At 39.2% G+C, this 13,971-nt stretch overlaps 2 protein-coding genes across 7 annotated transcripts in view; both read right to left on the minus strand.

The window, feature by feature from the left end:
• Positions 1-1,809: 1,809 nt before the first annotated feature.
• Positions 1,810-4,786, minus strand: LOC117263131 (G-protein coupled receptor 68-like). Its single transcript, XM_033636300.2, has 2 exons — positions 4,326-4,786; positions 1,810-4,242 (listed from the first exon to the last, which is right to left on the minus strand). Exons 1-2 carry the CDS (start codon positions 4,619-4,621, stop codon positions 3,660-3,662), a joined length of 879 nt encoding a protein of 292 aa, XP_033492191.2. The 5' UTR covers positions 4,622-4,786; the 3' UTR covers positions 1,810-3,659.
• A 5,465-nt stretch (positions 4,787-10,251) lies between these two features.
• The window catches only part of LOC117268645 (NLR family CARD domain-containing protein 3-like), a 67,329-nt gene continuing 63,609 nt past the window's right edge, over positions 10,252-13,971 (minus strand). For all 6 annotated transcript variants that reach the window (XM_078160593.1, XM_078160592.1, XM_078160591.1 and 3 more), the window contains 2 exons: positions 11,439-11,485; positions 10,252-11,316 (listed from right to left, as the gene is read on the minus strand). In XM_078160593.1, coding sequence (XP_078016719.1) covers positions 10,727-11,316; positions 11,439-11,485 — 637 coding nt within the window. In that variant the 3' untranslated portion in view covers positions 10,252-10,726. The remainder of the gene's footprint in view (positions 11,317-11,438; positions 11,486-13,971) is intronic.

The raw sequence follows: 13,971 nt of genomic DNA on the forward strand, positions 1-13,971 counted from the left end.
TGCCAAGTTTTTGTTAACGTTTACAGAGGAGCAATAAAAAGCTCCCTGAATGTAAACATTACAAACTTGCATGTGATGTTCATGGCCCAGGACAGTATTCCATCTCAACCCTGCGTCCTCATATGAGGACATTACATTTTGGGTTTACTTGACCTTATTCTTCATTCTACGTAACATAGACCTGTTGTCCTCATTAGTGGACACGTTTATGAGCCATCTAAGAGCACAATACAGTAATCATTGTAAAAACAAACAGCTGCCATCTCTGCAAAGTCAGTCTGCGGCCGATCCCAACACAACAGTAGACAAGGACCAAAACCTGATTACATTTTGTAGTTGGAACTTGTTTATTCATTCATTCATTCACCTTCTAACCGCTTCATCCTCTTGAGGGTCGCGGGGGGGCTGGAGCCTATCCCAGCTGGCATCGGGCGAGAGGCAGGGTACACCCTGGACAGGTCGCCAGACTATCGCAGGGCTGACACATAGAGACAAACAACCATTCACGCTCACATTCACACCTACGGACAATTTAGAGTTATCAATTAACCTAGTCCCCAATCTGCATGTCTTTGGACTGTGGGAGGAAGCCAGAGTGTCCGGAGAGAACCCATGCTGACACGGGGAGAACATGCAAACTCCGCACAGAAGGGCTCCCACGCCCGGGATCGAACCGGCAACCCTCTTGCTGTGAGGTGACAGTGCTAACCACCACACCACCGTGCCGCGGAACTTATTTATTTATAATTAATAATGTTTGTAGTTTAATATGGCAAACATTTGACCAATTTTAGTAACAGCAACAAGCTAAGACACATTAGGAAACAGGAAGTAGGCCTACTAGTTTGCATTACATTGGGACTTTATTATTGTCTCATTTGAGGACTTGGGACTTCATTGTTGTGTCATTTGAGGACATTGGGACTTGATTATCATTGACAATGTTTAGGTTTTTTATACTTAGCGGGTCCTACTCATCCAAAATAGCTAAGAAAAATTACGAATGCATACCAAACAAAAGTTCGGGTCTCAGGAGAATAGGGAGCCATGGGCGGATTATGAGTAAATGAACCCCACCACAGATTTTGTAGTTGTTATTCACCTTTTGTGGTTTTGTGTCTCAGTATGCTCATTTGTGCTTACTTGTGGTTGTTTTGTCGTTTCCTAGTTGTTTGGGTCTCTTTGGGGTCATTTTGTGTCTTTTTTAGTTTTATTGTGTATTTTTTGTGGTTGTTTAGCCCATTTTTTGTAGTTATTTTCTGTGTCTTTGCAGTTCCTCTGCATCTCCGTGTGGTCTTTTTGAGTCTCTTCCTGGTTGGTATGTGTTAATTTCACGTTCAATATTTTGCTAGTGAAGGTCAGGGGCCCCCCTTACGTTGTAGGCCACTGGGCCTGTGCCTGGTTTGCCCGTTCAGTAATCCATCCCTGTAGGCAGGCACTCCCATTCTGTCTGGAGACAAACATTATAGCTATTCTAAAATACCTGCTCTGAATTACATCCTGCCTCACACTAAAACACAAAAACTATTTATATTAGCTAAATAAAGATAAAAAAAGCAAAACAAACACATACATAAGCTATAATTGGTGGTAAGGAAAAAAAAAAGTTTGAGTAGAGTTTAGCTCCTCAAAATCTGGCGTCACCTTCTACAAAAGTGTTTGCCAGATGAATACATGTAAACATCAGGGAAAACTTCAAGAATATTATTTGAAAATTATTATTTAGTAATTAAAAAAAACGTAGTCAAAGAAGGCAGACATTTCCGATTTTATCAAGAAAAAATATTTTTTTTATTAAAACTCCAGAAAACATAAAATTACATATAACATTACATAATTGATTCATATTGCCAAGCACATACTAAAAATACCTGCTCTCAATCACATCCTTATAACTAGTATGCCTACCACTAAAACACCAAAAATAAAACTTATGGTAAGTTAAGATAAACAAATAGTATGTAGTTTAGTATAACATCTGTACAAAAAAGCAAAAAAAAAAAAAAAAAAAAAAAAAAAGCAAACAGTTTTCGATAGACATATACAAATTATCACTGAGAAAAAATGAAGGACTAAATTATATATTAATATACATGAGAGACACCAAAAAAAAAGTCTTAAAGAGTTAAATTATTAAGATGTTTTCTCAGTGTTATATGTTACATACAAACAGACCTCTGGTTCTTATCTCTGGTCTTGTGCCCACATCTCTCAAACCTGCTGCTACTACTCCCAACTGATCCCAACAACCTGAACAATTTCCAAACAATTTCAAATTTACTGTTTCTCTCTAAAATACTTGAAAGATAAGTTGCAGCTCAGGTCCACATTCAACTTAGTCACAACAATCTGTTTGAACAATTTCCGTCCGGTTTTCACTCGTTTCGCAGTACTCAGATAGCCTGGGTAAAAATCACTAATGATCTCCTAATGGCAGCTGACTCTGGGCTTTTAACTATTTTCATTCTTCTTGATCTAAGAGCAGCCTTCGATGCCATTTCAGATAACATCCTTCTAGAGAGACCAGCTACCACACTGACACTGCTCTCTACTGGTTTAAATCATATCTCTCTGGATGCACTCACTTTGTTCAAATTAGAAATTTCAGATCCAACTCTTTTCCAGTTACTAATGGTGTTCCAGAGGGCTCTGTAATTGGTCCCCTTTTATTTATTATCTACCTTCTACCTCTTGGCCATCTGTTCAGAAGATTCTGCATTCAGTCCCACTGCTATACTGATGACACCCAGCTTTATCTCTCCACCAAGCCTACTTCCACTCTTCCACTCTTCCACTCAATTCCCTTTCTGACTGCTTATTGGATATTAAATCCTGGCTTTCATCCAAATTCCTCAAAGTCAACAGTGATAAAACTGAGGTTCTCCTTGTAAGTACTAAACCGCATACTTGGTCTGCATACTTTCATCTACGAAATATTAATTGCCTTTGCCCATCACTTACACCTCAGAGTACTGCTACCCTACCCATTCTGTGGTTACATACCGTATTGATTACTGCAATTCTATCCTCTTTGGTCTCCCTCTTAAGTGTCTCCATAATCTCCAGTTGGTCAGCTGCCCGTACCATTACTCGAACCCCCTCCATAGTCAATTGTGATTACAATTATAGTTAGAACTATTATTTAAAAGTCAAAATATAGGTTTAGGAATAAGACACTGTGGTAGCTTTACCGGCTCAGTAAATCAAACACAATAGCTGGTTTGCCTTTGTGATTAAAAGGTTATAAGGACAGATATCAACTTACAGCTAACAAACACATAAAAACATGTTTTATTTACATTTGTTGAAGCCATCACAGAACCAGAGCACGTTCACCAAATCATTTCCCATTGGGCAGTAAAGTGCATTTATGTATTCTGTACCCTTGGGATGGAATATGGATGTTTTTAAATTAAGAGCATTAATCTCATTAAATGCTTTTAAATCCAAAATGCAAGATCATAGATTCTTTAAGTTGTCAATGTTTTTAATTTAACTAGTTACATACTAAGTTTTTTCAACTTCTTTTCTGAATTGCATTCCTTTTGCTTTATTTTGTACTTCCTTTTCATAAATAGAATAAAAAAGACAAGCCTTTCTTGTTTCTGCAGTTTGTAAATCATATCAGCTGAAGACAGAATCTGTGTCTATCTAACTGCCTACACGTCTCCCTCTATTGTCTCTCTTTCTCTCTCTCCCTCTCCCCCTATAGCTGACTGTGGACATGTGTTCATTTCTACTGCTGGACTGCTGATATCACTGCTGTCCATTCTGCAACAACACACAGAGGCCAAAAGCTTGTCAATGGTCCCTTTCCTCATGAAAACATACAGAAATAGGTCTGCAACAGGATTCAACCTAAGAAACACAGGAAACAGGCTTCTGAGGGTATCGTTAGATCTGGCTTCATATACCAATAACAAAATGATGCTGGGCAGGAAGAACAGCATGTAAATGAGCAGCACCAGGACCAACATTCCTACAATTCGTCGTTTTTCATCAGAAGGGACAGAGATGGAAGCTGACAGGGCTTTAAGGGTCCCACCCAGGAAGAATATGAGCAGTGGGAGGGGAAGGAAGCAAAAGATGGTGACGATGATTTCTTGAACCTTCTCATCTTTGCAGAAAAATAAAGGGAGGAGAAAGGCAAAAGGAAGGACCCAGACCATGACACAAACCACCACAGAGATCTTGATGGTTCGTCTGAAGCGGTACCACAGTGGACATGCGATAACCAAATACCTGTAATACAAGACAGACACAGCTTCAGAATTATACAATGGTCAAAGACAAGCTCTACACATACTGTATAGACAGACTGATACCTTTCCAGAGCGATGCACACCATGAAGCCACCACTGGCCCCCACACAAAAGTAGTAAATATATGTGAAGACATCAACGATCTTGCGGTCTTTAGGTTGTGCCACCTCAGCGATCAAGCAGCAGAGTTGAATGAGGTCAGAAATGAGAAGGTTGCTGACGTAGATTGGAGCAACATGATCATTTCGCACCTGCAGGAAATCAAAAATAAACCAACAGCTGTAAACATGTTCTGAACTCCACCTCTTCCTAAATAAGTCATCTTGTTCTGCCCAGAAATTGCAGTCAGATCCGTTCATACATTTTTCTTTAACCCCTGTTTTGTGCAGTCAGATATGTTGCTTTACAATAAGGGCAGTATAAGCACTGAGTAGTATGAAAATAGACACGATGGACATAAAACAGACAAGGCAATTCAGTATAAAAAGACATGTAAAACAGTTTAAAACATGGATTGACTGATTCATAAAATCATAGATTTGCAAAACTATAAATCATAAAATCAAGTAAGACTTTAAAAGAGTCATAAATAGACAGTAAAAGTGAAAAACGAAAGAGTTTCAGACCTGTATTCGGAACGTCAGGGCCAGTTAAAGGCTAAAGGGAATGGATATGTTTTCAGGCGAGCTAGCTTCCCTGATATCTAGAGGTAGTGTGTTCCATAGCTTTGGGGCATAATTGGCAAAGGCTGCATCCCCAATCTTCTTCCAGCTGTTTGCAACCTCCAATAAACCAGCAGCAGATGATTGCAGTGTTCTTGGAGGCAAAAAATTAACAAGTGATCTAGCAATGTAGCTTGCTCTCAGCCCATGTAGGGCTTCGTATACAAGGAAGAGGACCTTAAAATCAATTCTAAATGTAACAGGGAGTCAATGTAGAGTAGCTCAGACTGGCCTGACGTGCTCTCTGCTCTTGGTTCTGGTTAATAGCCGAGCTGCAGAATTTTAATGAGCTGAAGTCTCTCAGTGGTGATTTTTGGCAGGCCAGGGGCCTCCCTAGTGTAGAGGTTACACTACTTTATCCCAGCCCTCTGACACCTGGCCCCCAACCCAGATCATAATCCTTTACAGAGAGACACATGACACAAACAGTAAATAGGTAAATCTCAGTCATGATGTTTATACCTGAGAAAAAAGAGCGTAGATGGCCATGAGGGTCAAAGGAAGGCCGATACAAATGATAATGCATGTCACCACTTTTATGATAAATCCAGTTTCTCCACGATAAAAGTAAGTGACAAATGGGGCAAAGACATAATAAAAGTCTATGTCTGGGGAGTAGGTATGAATGCTGGAGTAATCCTCCATTCTTCAGAGTAAAACCTGTAGTTAAAGAGATGAGGTTACAGAAGGGCAGCATGTTGTTTAATATGCTAACATTGTTAAAGATATCACTAAAACTGTTAGGTGCAACTTCACACACATACACACAGAATACATATATTACAACCACAATCAAATTGGATCAAATGTTACATCATCTGCTCATAATATCTAATCAAGGAATGAAATTCCAGACAGTGCAACAAGTTCCTGTGATGTACGTGTTGCTGTGAGGTCTTTACTGCGGCCACAGAACTTTGTTCACTTGTTTCAGTAATCTAAAGCAATGTTTAATATTAATGTACAATGGTGTAGGATGTTTTGCCTGTCCTCTAACCTCAGTGTCCCACTACTTGTTGAATGTCCCTCTTTGGATGAGGAGGATTACATGACAGATTTCTAAATTTGATAAACCATTTGCAATACTTTGCAAGAATGCAAGAAATGTTGTGCAGCTCAGGAATATCTTGCCAATCCTTCTGTGACAGGAGACCCGTGAAGGTAAATAAAATTTGGTAACATCAAGTAACATCTAAGGAGCACTTTTTCCAAGTATTGATTTTATGTTGGGAGGAAATTCTGATAAATCATCTGTCCACTAAACTGGAACTTAAAATGTGTACTTCTACTTCAGAAAGAAACATCATACTATTTGCCTGACGGGGACATGTTACTGGTTACACTGCACTGAGAATATAACAATTAGAATATCATGCATTATTATCTATTAAACTATCCAGCACTTTATCAGAAACAAAAGCTCCACCATGAACAAAATATACATTTAACATTTCACTTTTACACTAATGCACGGGCAGTGCTGCACAATGGATAAATGTATAAATAGATAAATGCAAAGTTTTCTCATGTGTCGGGTGACTGCTCATGATCTTATCAACATCCTCCCTTCAATCTCAAAGAAACCATCGGAAAACAGAACATAACCCACAACTGATACCAGCCTCCATCTAACATTCTCTCAGAATTTTTTTTTACGTAATTGGTCTGTCTTCTAACTTTGATTAGAGTTGAAACCAGCTTTTCTGTTGCTGCGGCACTGCCTCTTTTGTTTTGAGGTTGCTCTCTTCTGTGGTTGGCTCTGATGCCAGCCTGCAACACATGCATTCCCCCACAAAGTTAAAAAAATGTAGATAAACTTGACTGAGGTAGTCATTATTCATGTATGAAACGGTTAGCTGAATATAACCTGTCATATCGTTTCACAACACAGAAAAGATATTTCAGCTGTCATAATTTACTGGAAAACTGGAAATATCATTCTAAATAGCTTTTATGAGATTAATGATGGTTTAGAACATACCTATTAACTGTGCGTGCGCTGTCTCATTTCCCTTGTTTACTCCTCATTACCCAGTTTTACTTAATTGAAAAAAGTGCAGTATCTTTTTCTTGCATGTTTCTATTGTATTTTACTTTTCAACTATTTTCTTAAAAATGCTCTTTTGTCTCTCTCACAATTTATGGAAAAAGAGCGAAACACCCAATTTAATAAAACATAGTTGGTTTAAAGATTCTGTACAGCTACAGCCCAAAGCTGTCTGCTTGTTAAAGGTTTCATAATCATTTCCTGCCTGTTTATAGTGCCTCTATCTTTTTCAATAATCTGTGTAATGTTATGTCACAAAATTTACCTTCGAAAGCTGAAAGACCCCACCTGAAAGCGTTTCCTACACCAGTATCTGATGCGACCTCAGCATCCAGTCTAAAATAAATATGGGAGGTTGTACCAGGCAGTATAGTTTGGTGATAATCTACCCTGAGGGGGTGTAGATGATCATTATCTTCTGAGGAAGAGAGAAAACATTGCAAAATAGCAAAAATATGCAGTAGCGCAAGAGGAAAGTGAGATTGATAAAATACCACAATGTAAGCAGTAATTAGCCCATGCATGTTAGGTGCGTATGCTCAAGATTTTGCTGTTTTGACGGGTAAATAGCAGCTAAGCCATACTGAGACACATAGATGTCTATTACAATAAGACTAAATTAAATTAATACATCTTTAAAGACATCTATTTTATATAGCAACCATTGTTTCAACAGCATTTCAAGCAAGTCAAGTGTATGACTACAAATGCTGCATCTGTTAGAAACATGTGTATGCCTGTTACATTTACCTCAAAAGAATAAAAAGAAATGAGTGTCTCTTCAGTTATAGCCAAATTAAAGAACATAAATATTGAACTTACAATTTTATATGTAGCATCTGATAATTACACATGATCCATATGTCTTATCTTATTGGCCTTATGCACATGAAATATACTTGACACAAACTGGCTTAATGAATGTGATGGAAGGGAGCCCACACCAGATATAAATGACAAGCTAATTTGTTTAAAACCAAAGTTATCTTGAAATGGGAGTGGAACAGCATCAGCAAATGAAGCAATGCATAGATGCACAAGATGTGTGCTTTGGAGTTGACTAATCAATCTAGACATAAGCCCACAATCTTCCGTCACGTCAATGACCAATACTGTCTCTGTGTGTGTTACTGGTTCTTCTTGAGAACTTTGTCGACATATGCGCACCAACACACTTACCCATTTCATTTTACCATGTCAATGAATTAGGACCTACTTCTGCTGTTCTGTTTTTTCATTAGCATTACTGTGATGTAAGAATTTATCAATATTGCTAAGCACATTGCAGCTGATGCATAATCCTGCTCTGAATCACTTCCTAAATGCCTCCCACCAAAACAGCAAAACTATTTGTATTAAATAAAGAGCAAAACAAGCAAAACAAACACAGTTTGAGATAGACATACATTAACTGCAACCAGTGGTGTTGTTAGGCCTGGGCATCATAAGCTTCAGCCCTTAATGTTTTATGAATAGATTCAAAAAGAAAAAAAAAAAGCATAGGCCTAAAAATAAAATTAGAATTACTGCCCTGTGCTTGTATGCCTCTGCATCCCAATGAAGTTTCTCTTAACCCCCCCAAAAACACCTTAAACAGGGGGAAAAAATGGTAGAAACCTTAAGAAGAGCAACTAAGGAGGGATCCCTCTTCCAGGACAGACAAACGTGCAATAGATGTTGTACAGAACAGATCAACACAATAAATTTACAGTAATCCATATGACACAATGAAAAATGATACATAAAGAGAGATAAAGAGAGATGCAGGACAGACAGTAATGACCATAGCTACAACAACATTAATTCAGGTAATAATATTAAAATAATATTTACAGTAATTGTGGTAAAATATGTTGTAAGTATATATTAATATATGATAGTATATGTATGTGACAATAATAATCATATGTGTATAATAACAGTAGAAGTATGACTAATGATAACAGCAGCAGTAGGAGTCATCGGGCAGGACCACAGCAGCAGCACAACCACGACACAATTCAGGTGTAGCTGCGATACGAGTTAACCGGCGAGACAGTGGAGCACAAAGACTCCAGAGAAGAAGATGAGTTAGTGACATGCAGTAAAGCGCAGTTAGCGATATGCAGCAATAGGACGTGAATGTTAGCAAATGAAGAATGAGTATTTATAATTGTGTATAATCTGCATAACAATGGAAATTTACAGAGCGATTTCTAATGTTACCTAAGGGAACCATGTATAAAGTGAATAGAATTGGGTCGAGCACAGAACCTTGTGGTACTCCAAAACAAACTTTGGTATGTAAAGATGATTCATCGTGTACGTGAACGAACTAAAATTGATTGGATAAATAGGATTTAAACCATCTTAGTGCAGAACCTTTAAGGCCAAATAAATGTCCCAGTCTCTGTAGCTGCATGTGATGGTCAATTGTGTCAAATGCGGCACTAAGATCTAATAAAACAAGTACAGAGACGAGTCCTTTGTCTGAAGCAATCAGAAGATCATTTGTAATTTTTTACTAGTTCTGTCTCTGTGGTATGATGCACTCTAAATCCTGACTGATATTACTGATTTTATTCATTTTGTGGGTGATGTTGGCCAAAAGTTCATCTCTTCGGTACAAGATATGATCTCCTACATACAAGACATTATCCTGACTTAGGACATATTATCTTCTACATAAGAGATAATGTCTCCAAACATTTTGTTCACTATCTCCTAACCTTATGCACAACCACTTCAGCACTGAGATATTATCTCCAATGTAGGAGATGTTGCTTTTAAAGTCACATGATGTTAACTTGTGTTTGAGGAGAGACTCCTTCAGTGTGAACAGGAAGTGCACAAAGTTCTGTTAGAAAACAAGCAGAGCTCCATCTAAGAATCTGTTTCCATTCTTACTGTCTGCTGACTGTTTGTAATGACTTCATTCAACATGTTGCATCAGTCGTATGAGGGTGAACACGTGCACATCAACACCACCACTGTAAATAGTGGGAGAAAAGGAAGCAGCCACTTCCATCAGCTGAGAGCTGGCTGTAAAGATCCTGCCGACACATTGGAATGATCCAGAGGAAACAAACGGCCTCTGGACTTTAGTTTAGAGTCACAACAGTCATTGCTTCACAAATCTATCAGTGTATAAAACAGCTCATCAATGTGTACAAGAAGCACAGAAGGTCAGTTATCATTCATGAAGGTTCCTGCTGTCACATGAAAAACTGGAGACGCCTTCGTGTGAGTGTCTTTATTAGAGGCTGAGCACAGTGAAGTTTAGAGGACAACAACAGAGGACAACACAAGTCCACATGATGTCAGCTGTTGACAGCATGAGGACTCTTTGTGTCTTCCCTCTGTCTCTCTGCATCCTGTGGACCTTCAGCACCCGAGAGTTTGCCTGGACCCAGATCTGTCCCTGTCCTCTGTCTGTCCTGCTGACTGCAATTCTCAGTGAGACTCATGCAGACATTTGTCTCACAGACACAGAGACAAGAAAAACTGGAGGAAAACTTTGGAGGGAGAATGAAGAGAAATTAAAATTTTACACAAAAATCATAAATGAAAACAAAGAATAAAAAAACAGTCGAGCAGAAAACGAGTCATCTGTGGAGTCCAGAGTGTTTTCTTTAGTGCCACCCTCAGGACAAACTCACATCCTACACACATTCTGTGAACTACCATCAGCTGTGTGTGATCCTGTACAGACTGAACTATCTGTTTAGCAGTGAGAAAGTTTCTCTGACAGGAGGAGACTCTCCCTCTGACAGAGAACACAGAGACACTGAGGAACCAGGCCTGAGCCAAAACCCAGGATAAAGAGGTTCAGTGAATGTGGTGTTGAAGGTGTGGAGGTGGATCAGTGTGTCAGAGGAGACTCTGAAGAAGGACAGAGTGCCAGCAGGACAGTCCACATACACGGCTACTCTACCAGAGGAGGAGGAGGAGGAGGAGGAGGAGATGGATGTTTCTCTGTTATTGTGCCAGACAGAGTAACGATAACCATTAAAGCAGCTCAGACTCCAGGACTGATCATTCCATCCAAACACACAGTCAGCTCTGTTTCCTCTCCTCCCGATTCCTCTGTAACTCACTGATATATAAACCCCTCCTCTCCACTCGACCTCCCAGTAACAGCGACCAGTCAGACCAGTTCTACACAGCAGCTGAGACCAGTAGTCAAATCTGTCTGGATGATCAGGATATGACTGATCCTCCTTAACACGTGTCACCTTCCTGTTGTTGTCAGACAGTTTGAGGTGTCTGTTCACTGTGTTTGTGTCGATTGTGAGTTCACAGGAATCTGATGGAGAGAAGAAGACACAATACAGCTGCAGTTATTCATCTATCATCACTCTGATGATGACATCAGAGATTTGAATGAGTGATGTCACAGTTTGAAGATCAAATTAAAAACACACTTACACTTCCTCAGACCTGGTCTCAACCATCGGACTCCACCAGACTCCACCCTGAAAGGAGGAGGGGGGTCAGAGCAGCACTTCCTCTTTCACCATGGAAACATGGACATTATATCACTCTCATACACACAGCTTTGTTATTGTCTACACATGGACTGACATGTTCATCGCTTATTATTAATCAGCTGATATTGTTTTAGTTCAGTGTACCTGAGCAGGTGGTGTTTCAACAGTTTACTGTGGGTTCATCACGACCACACAACACTTCACCATTACAGTCAGCTGATCCACTGTCAATATACAAGTATTGATTATTGGAGCTTTGAAACCACCTGTTTTACTCCTGATGAGTGACCTCCTTTGTTTGTGTCATAATAACTGTTGTCTGTCAGAAGTAAAGGAGACAGAACCTCTGATGGAGGAGGTCGGGGTGGATGGTTGGATGTACAAAGTGTCTGACTGACACTGCTGTTCACATCCTGTCTCCTAGCACTTCACTATTACATGGTAATGGTTTTATCTGTTTCTTTGTCTTTGGACAATAATTTGTAGGCTTAAGGGCAACACACACTGGTGTCAGATGATGAGCATCAACACATCCTGCAGTATTATTTGATATGAGCCCACAAACCAGAGGGCTGCACCACGAAGCCAGTTCAACACAACCAGTCTCTCTTTGTCTGAGCTGACTCAACAAACCCTAAAGTCTCAGTCAGAGATAACAGACACCATGAAGGTGGTTGTCAACTGTCTGTTAACTCAGGCTTTCTTCTTCAGGCTCTGCACGTTTACATAAAACAAGTCAAATGATGCCTTCAGTGCATCAATTGACCTTTAAAATTGATCCATCACGTGCCGCCTTCTTCCACCTTTGAAGAATCTTGAAAAGTAAAAAACAACACTGTGGCTTCAGTTACAGCCAGAGGGGAGTGCCTGCATTAATATTACTAACTGTGTGAACTTATATGTGAATATATTTATTTGACCTCTGTGTTTATTTCTAACGTGACAGCTGCTCTCTCTACAGGTCTGAATCTTTAAACTTGATGCAGCAGATTTAAACAAGAACTGCATTTACTGTCCCTTAATATAAACCCTAACCCTATTTTATAGGTCTCTGCAAAATTGCATACCCACAATGAAATGAATATATCTCTGCAACCACAAGGTCTGTTTGAATACTTTTGGTGTCATGGTAAAGGGAACACTTGTGAGATTTGTTAAGATGTGTAAATATCAGTATAAGTATATATCAGTATATATATATGTGAAGAGTAAATGAAGATGGCACACAGCACAAATGAAATATTTTGAGGTTCGCCGAAAAAAAAAAAAAAAGACTTTTTCAGGATGAGTATCCCTTTGGAATGATGCAGCAGCAGCTCTAAACCTCTATCACATCATAGTACAATATGTGAACATTAACTCTGCAAAGGTTGATTCTGATAAAGTGAAGTAGAACAATATTAGAGAGGTTTTAGTCCAGAAAATTCAGACGAGCTCTCCAAAATTGTACCATGCTTGCATGTGATTTTTGTCATGTACTATCCTATATCTTTCATTTTTTGTTTCTGTAAATCCCTACTGATGTTTAGGGTATACACATAGAACTGTCTGTTTCGTTTTTTTCCTCTATTTCCCACTCCAAACTCGTTTGATTCGTTAGGGCCAATAGAATGACGCTATACCCACCAAAACGAGATTGACAGCACTGTAAGCCAATCAGAGTCAGCAGAACGCGCTGTGGGAGATGTCGGCTGCTGTGAGTGGTCACTGTTTTGGTTCCCCCGGAACCTTTTTTTCCGCCCGGATTCATTTGAATGATGGACAACTTCCGGTAGTACGAGAACGGAGCGTGAATCAACAGCAGAATGCGCATTTTACGGCGAAATTAACAAGTTAAGAGCCATATTACAAATATATTTTGGTGAAGAGATTTCTGTTGTTGTTGTTCTTTGGGCTGTAGCTCTGTGATGGTTAAAGGGAGAGTGATTTGGAAAGAGTGGAGTGTCAGCTTTCATTTGAGATGAACGGCGTGTGTTTTGAATAACGTGTAGTTGAGTTAGAGCCCGAAATATACCAAGTGGGTCGGGATATCGGTGCTGTTTTGAGTTACTGGAGTTAGTATTTGTTGTTGTTTATTTAGTTGATGTTAAAACTGTGTTTGGGGCATGTAAAAAGGGTTTTTACAGCCGTGTAGCTGAGGTTCTGCTTTTAAATTTGATGGGCAACATCACTATATTCTTCTGATCAGTGTATTGATACACACCAGGCCTTTATTAGCAGCTCTAGAGACTTTAGGGTTCAAATTAATGAAGTAGACACATACATCACTAAAGTATGGGGGCAAATTAAAATGAAATGAATTTTACTGATTGAATATTATCTGTGATAAATACCAATAGACTAATTAATTTTCTAATCAGTGTTCTATCAGCTGTCATATACCAGCAGTGTAAAACAGACTTCAGCAAATCAGGACCAAACATAAAACCTAATCCACAGTGGTAACGTTATGGTGCTTTGACAGGATTCTT

The sequence above is a fragment of the Epinephelus lanceolatus genome, chromosome 17 (genome assembly GCF_041903045.1).
Source record: "Epinephelus lanceolatus isolate andai-2023 chromosome 17, ASM4190304v1, whole genome shotgun sequence".
Classification (NCBI taxonomy): domain Eukaryota; kingdom Metazoa; phylum Chordata; class Actinopteri; order Perciformes; family Serranidae; genus Epinephelus; species Epinephelus lanceolatus.

What these genes read in the sequence shown, in the direction of transcription:
- LOC117263131 (XM_033636300.2), bottom strand. Translation starts at nt 4,621, where the DNA reads ATGAACGGATCTGACTGCAATTTCTGGGCAGAACAAGATGACTTATTT. An exon ending in GTGTGCATCGCTCTGGAAAG is followed by an intron (nt 4,243 to 4,325) that starts GTATCAGTCTGT and finishes CTTGTATTACAG; the next exon opens with GTATTTGGTTATCGCATGTC.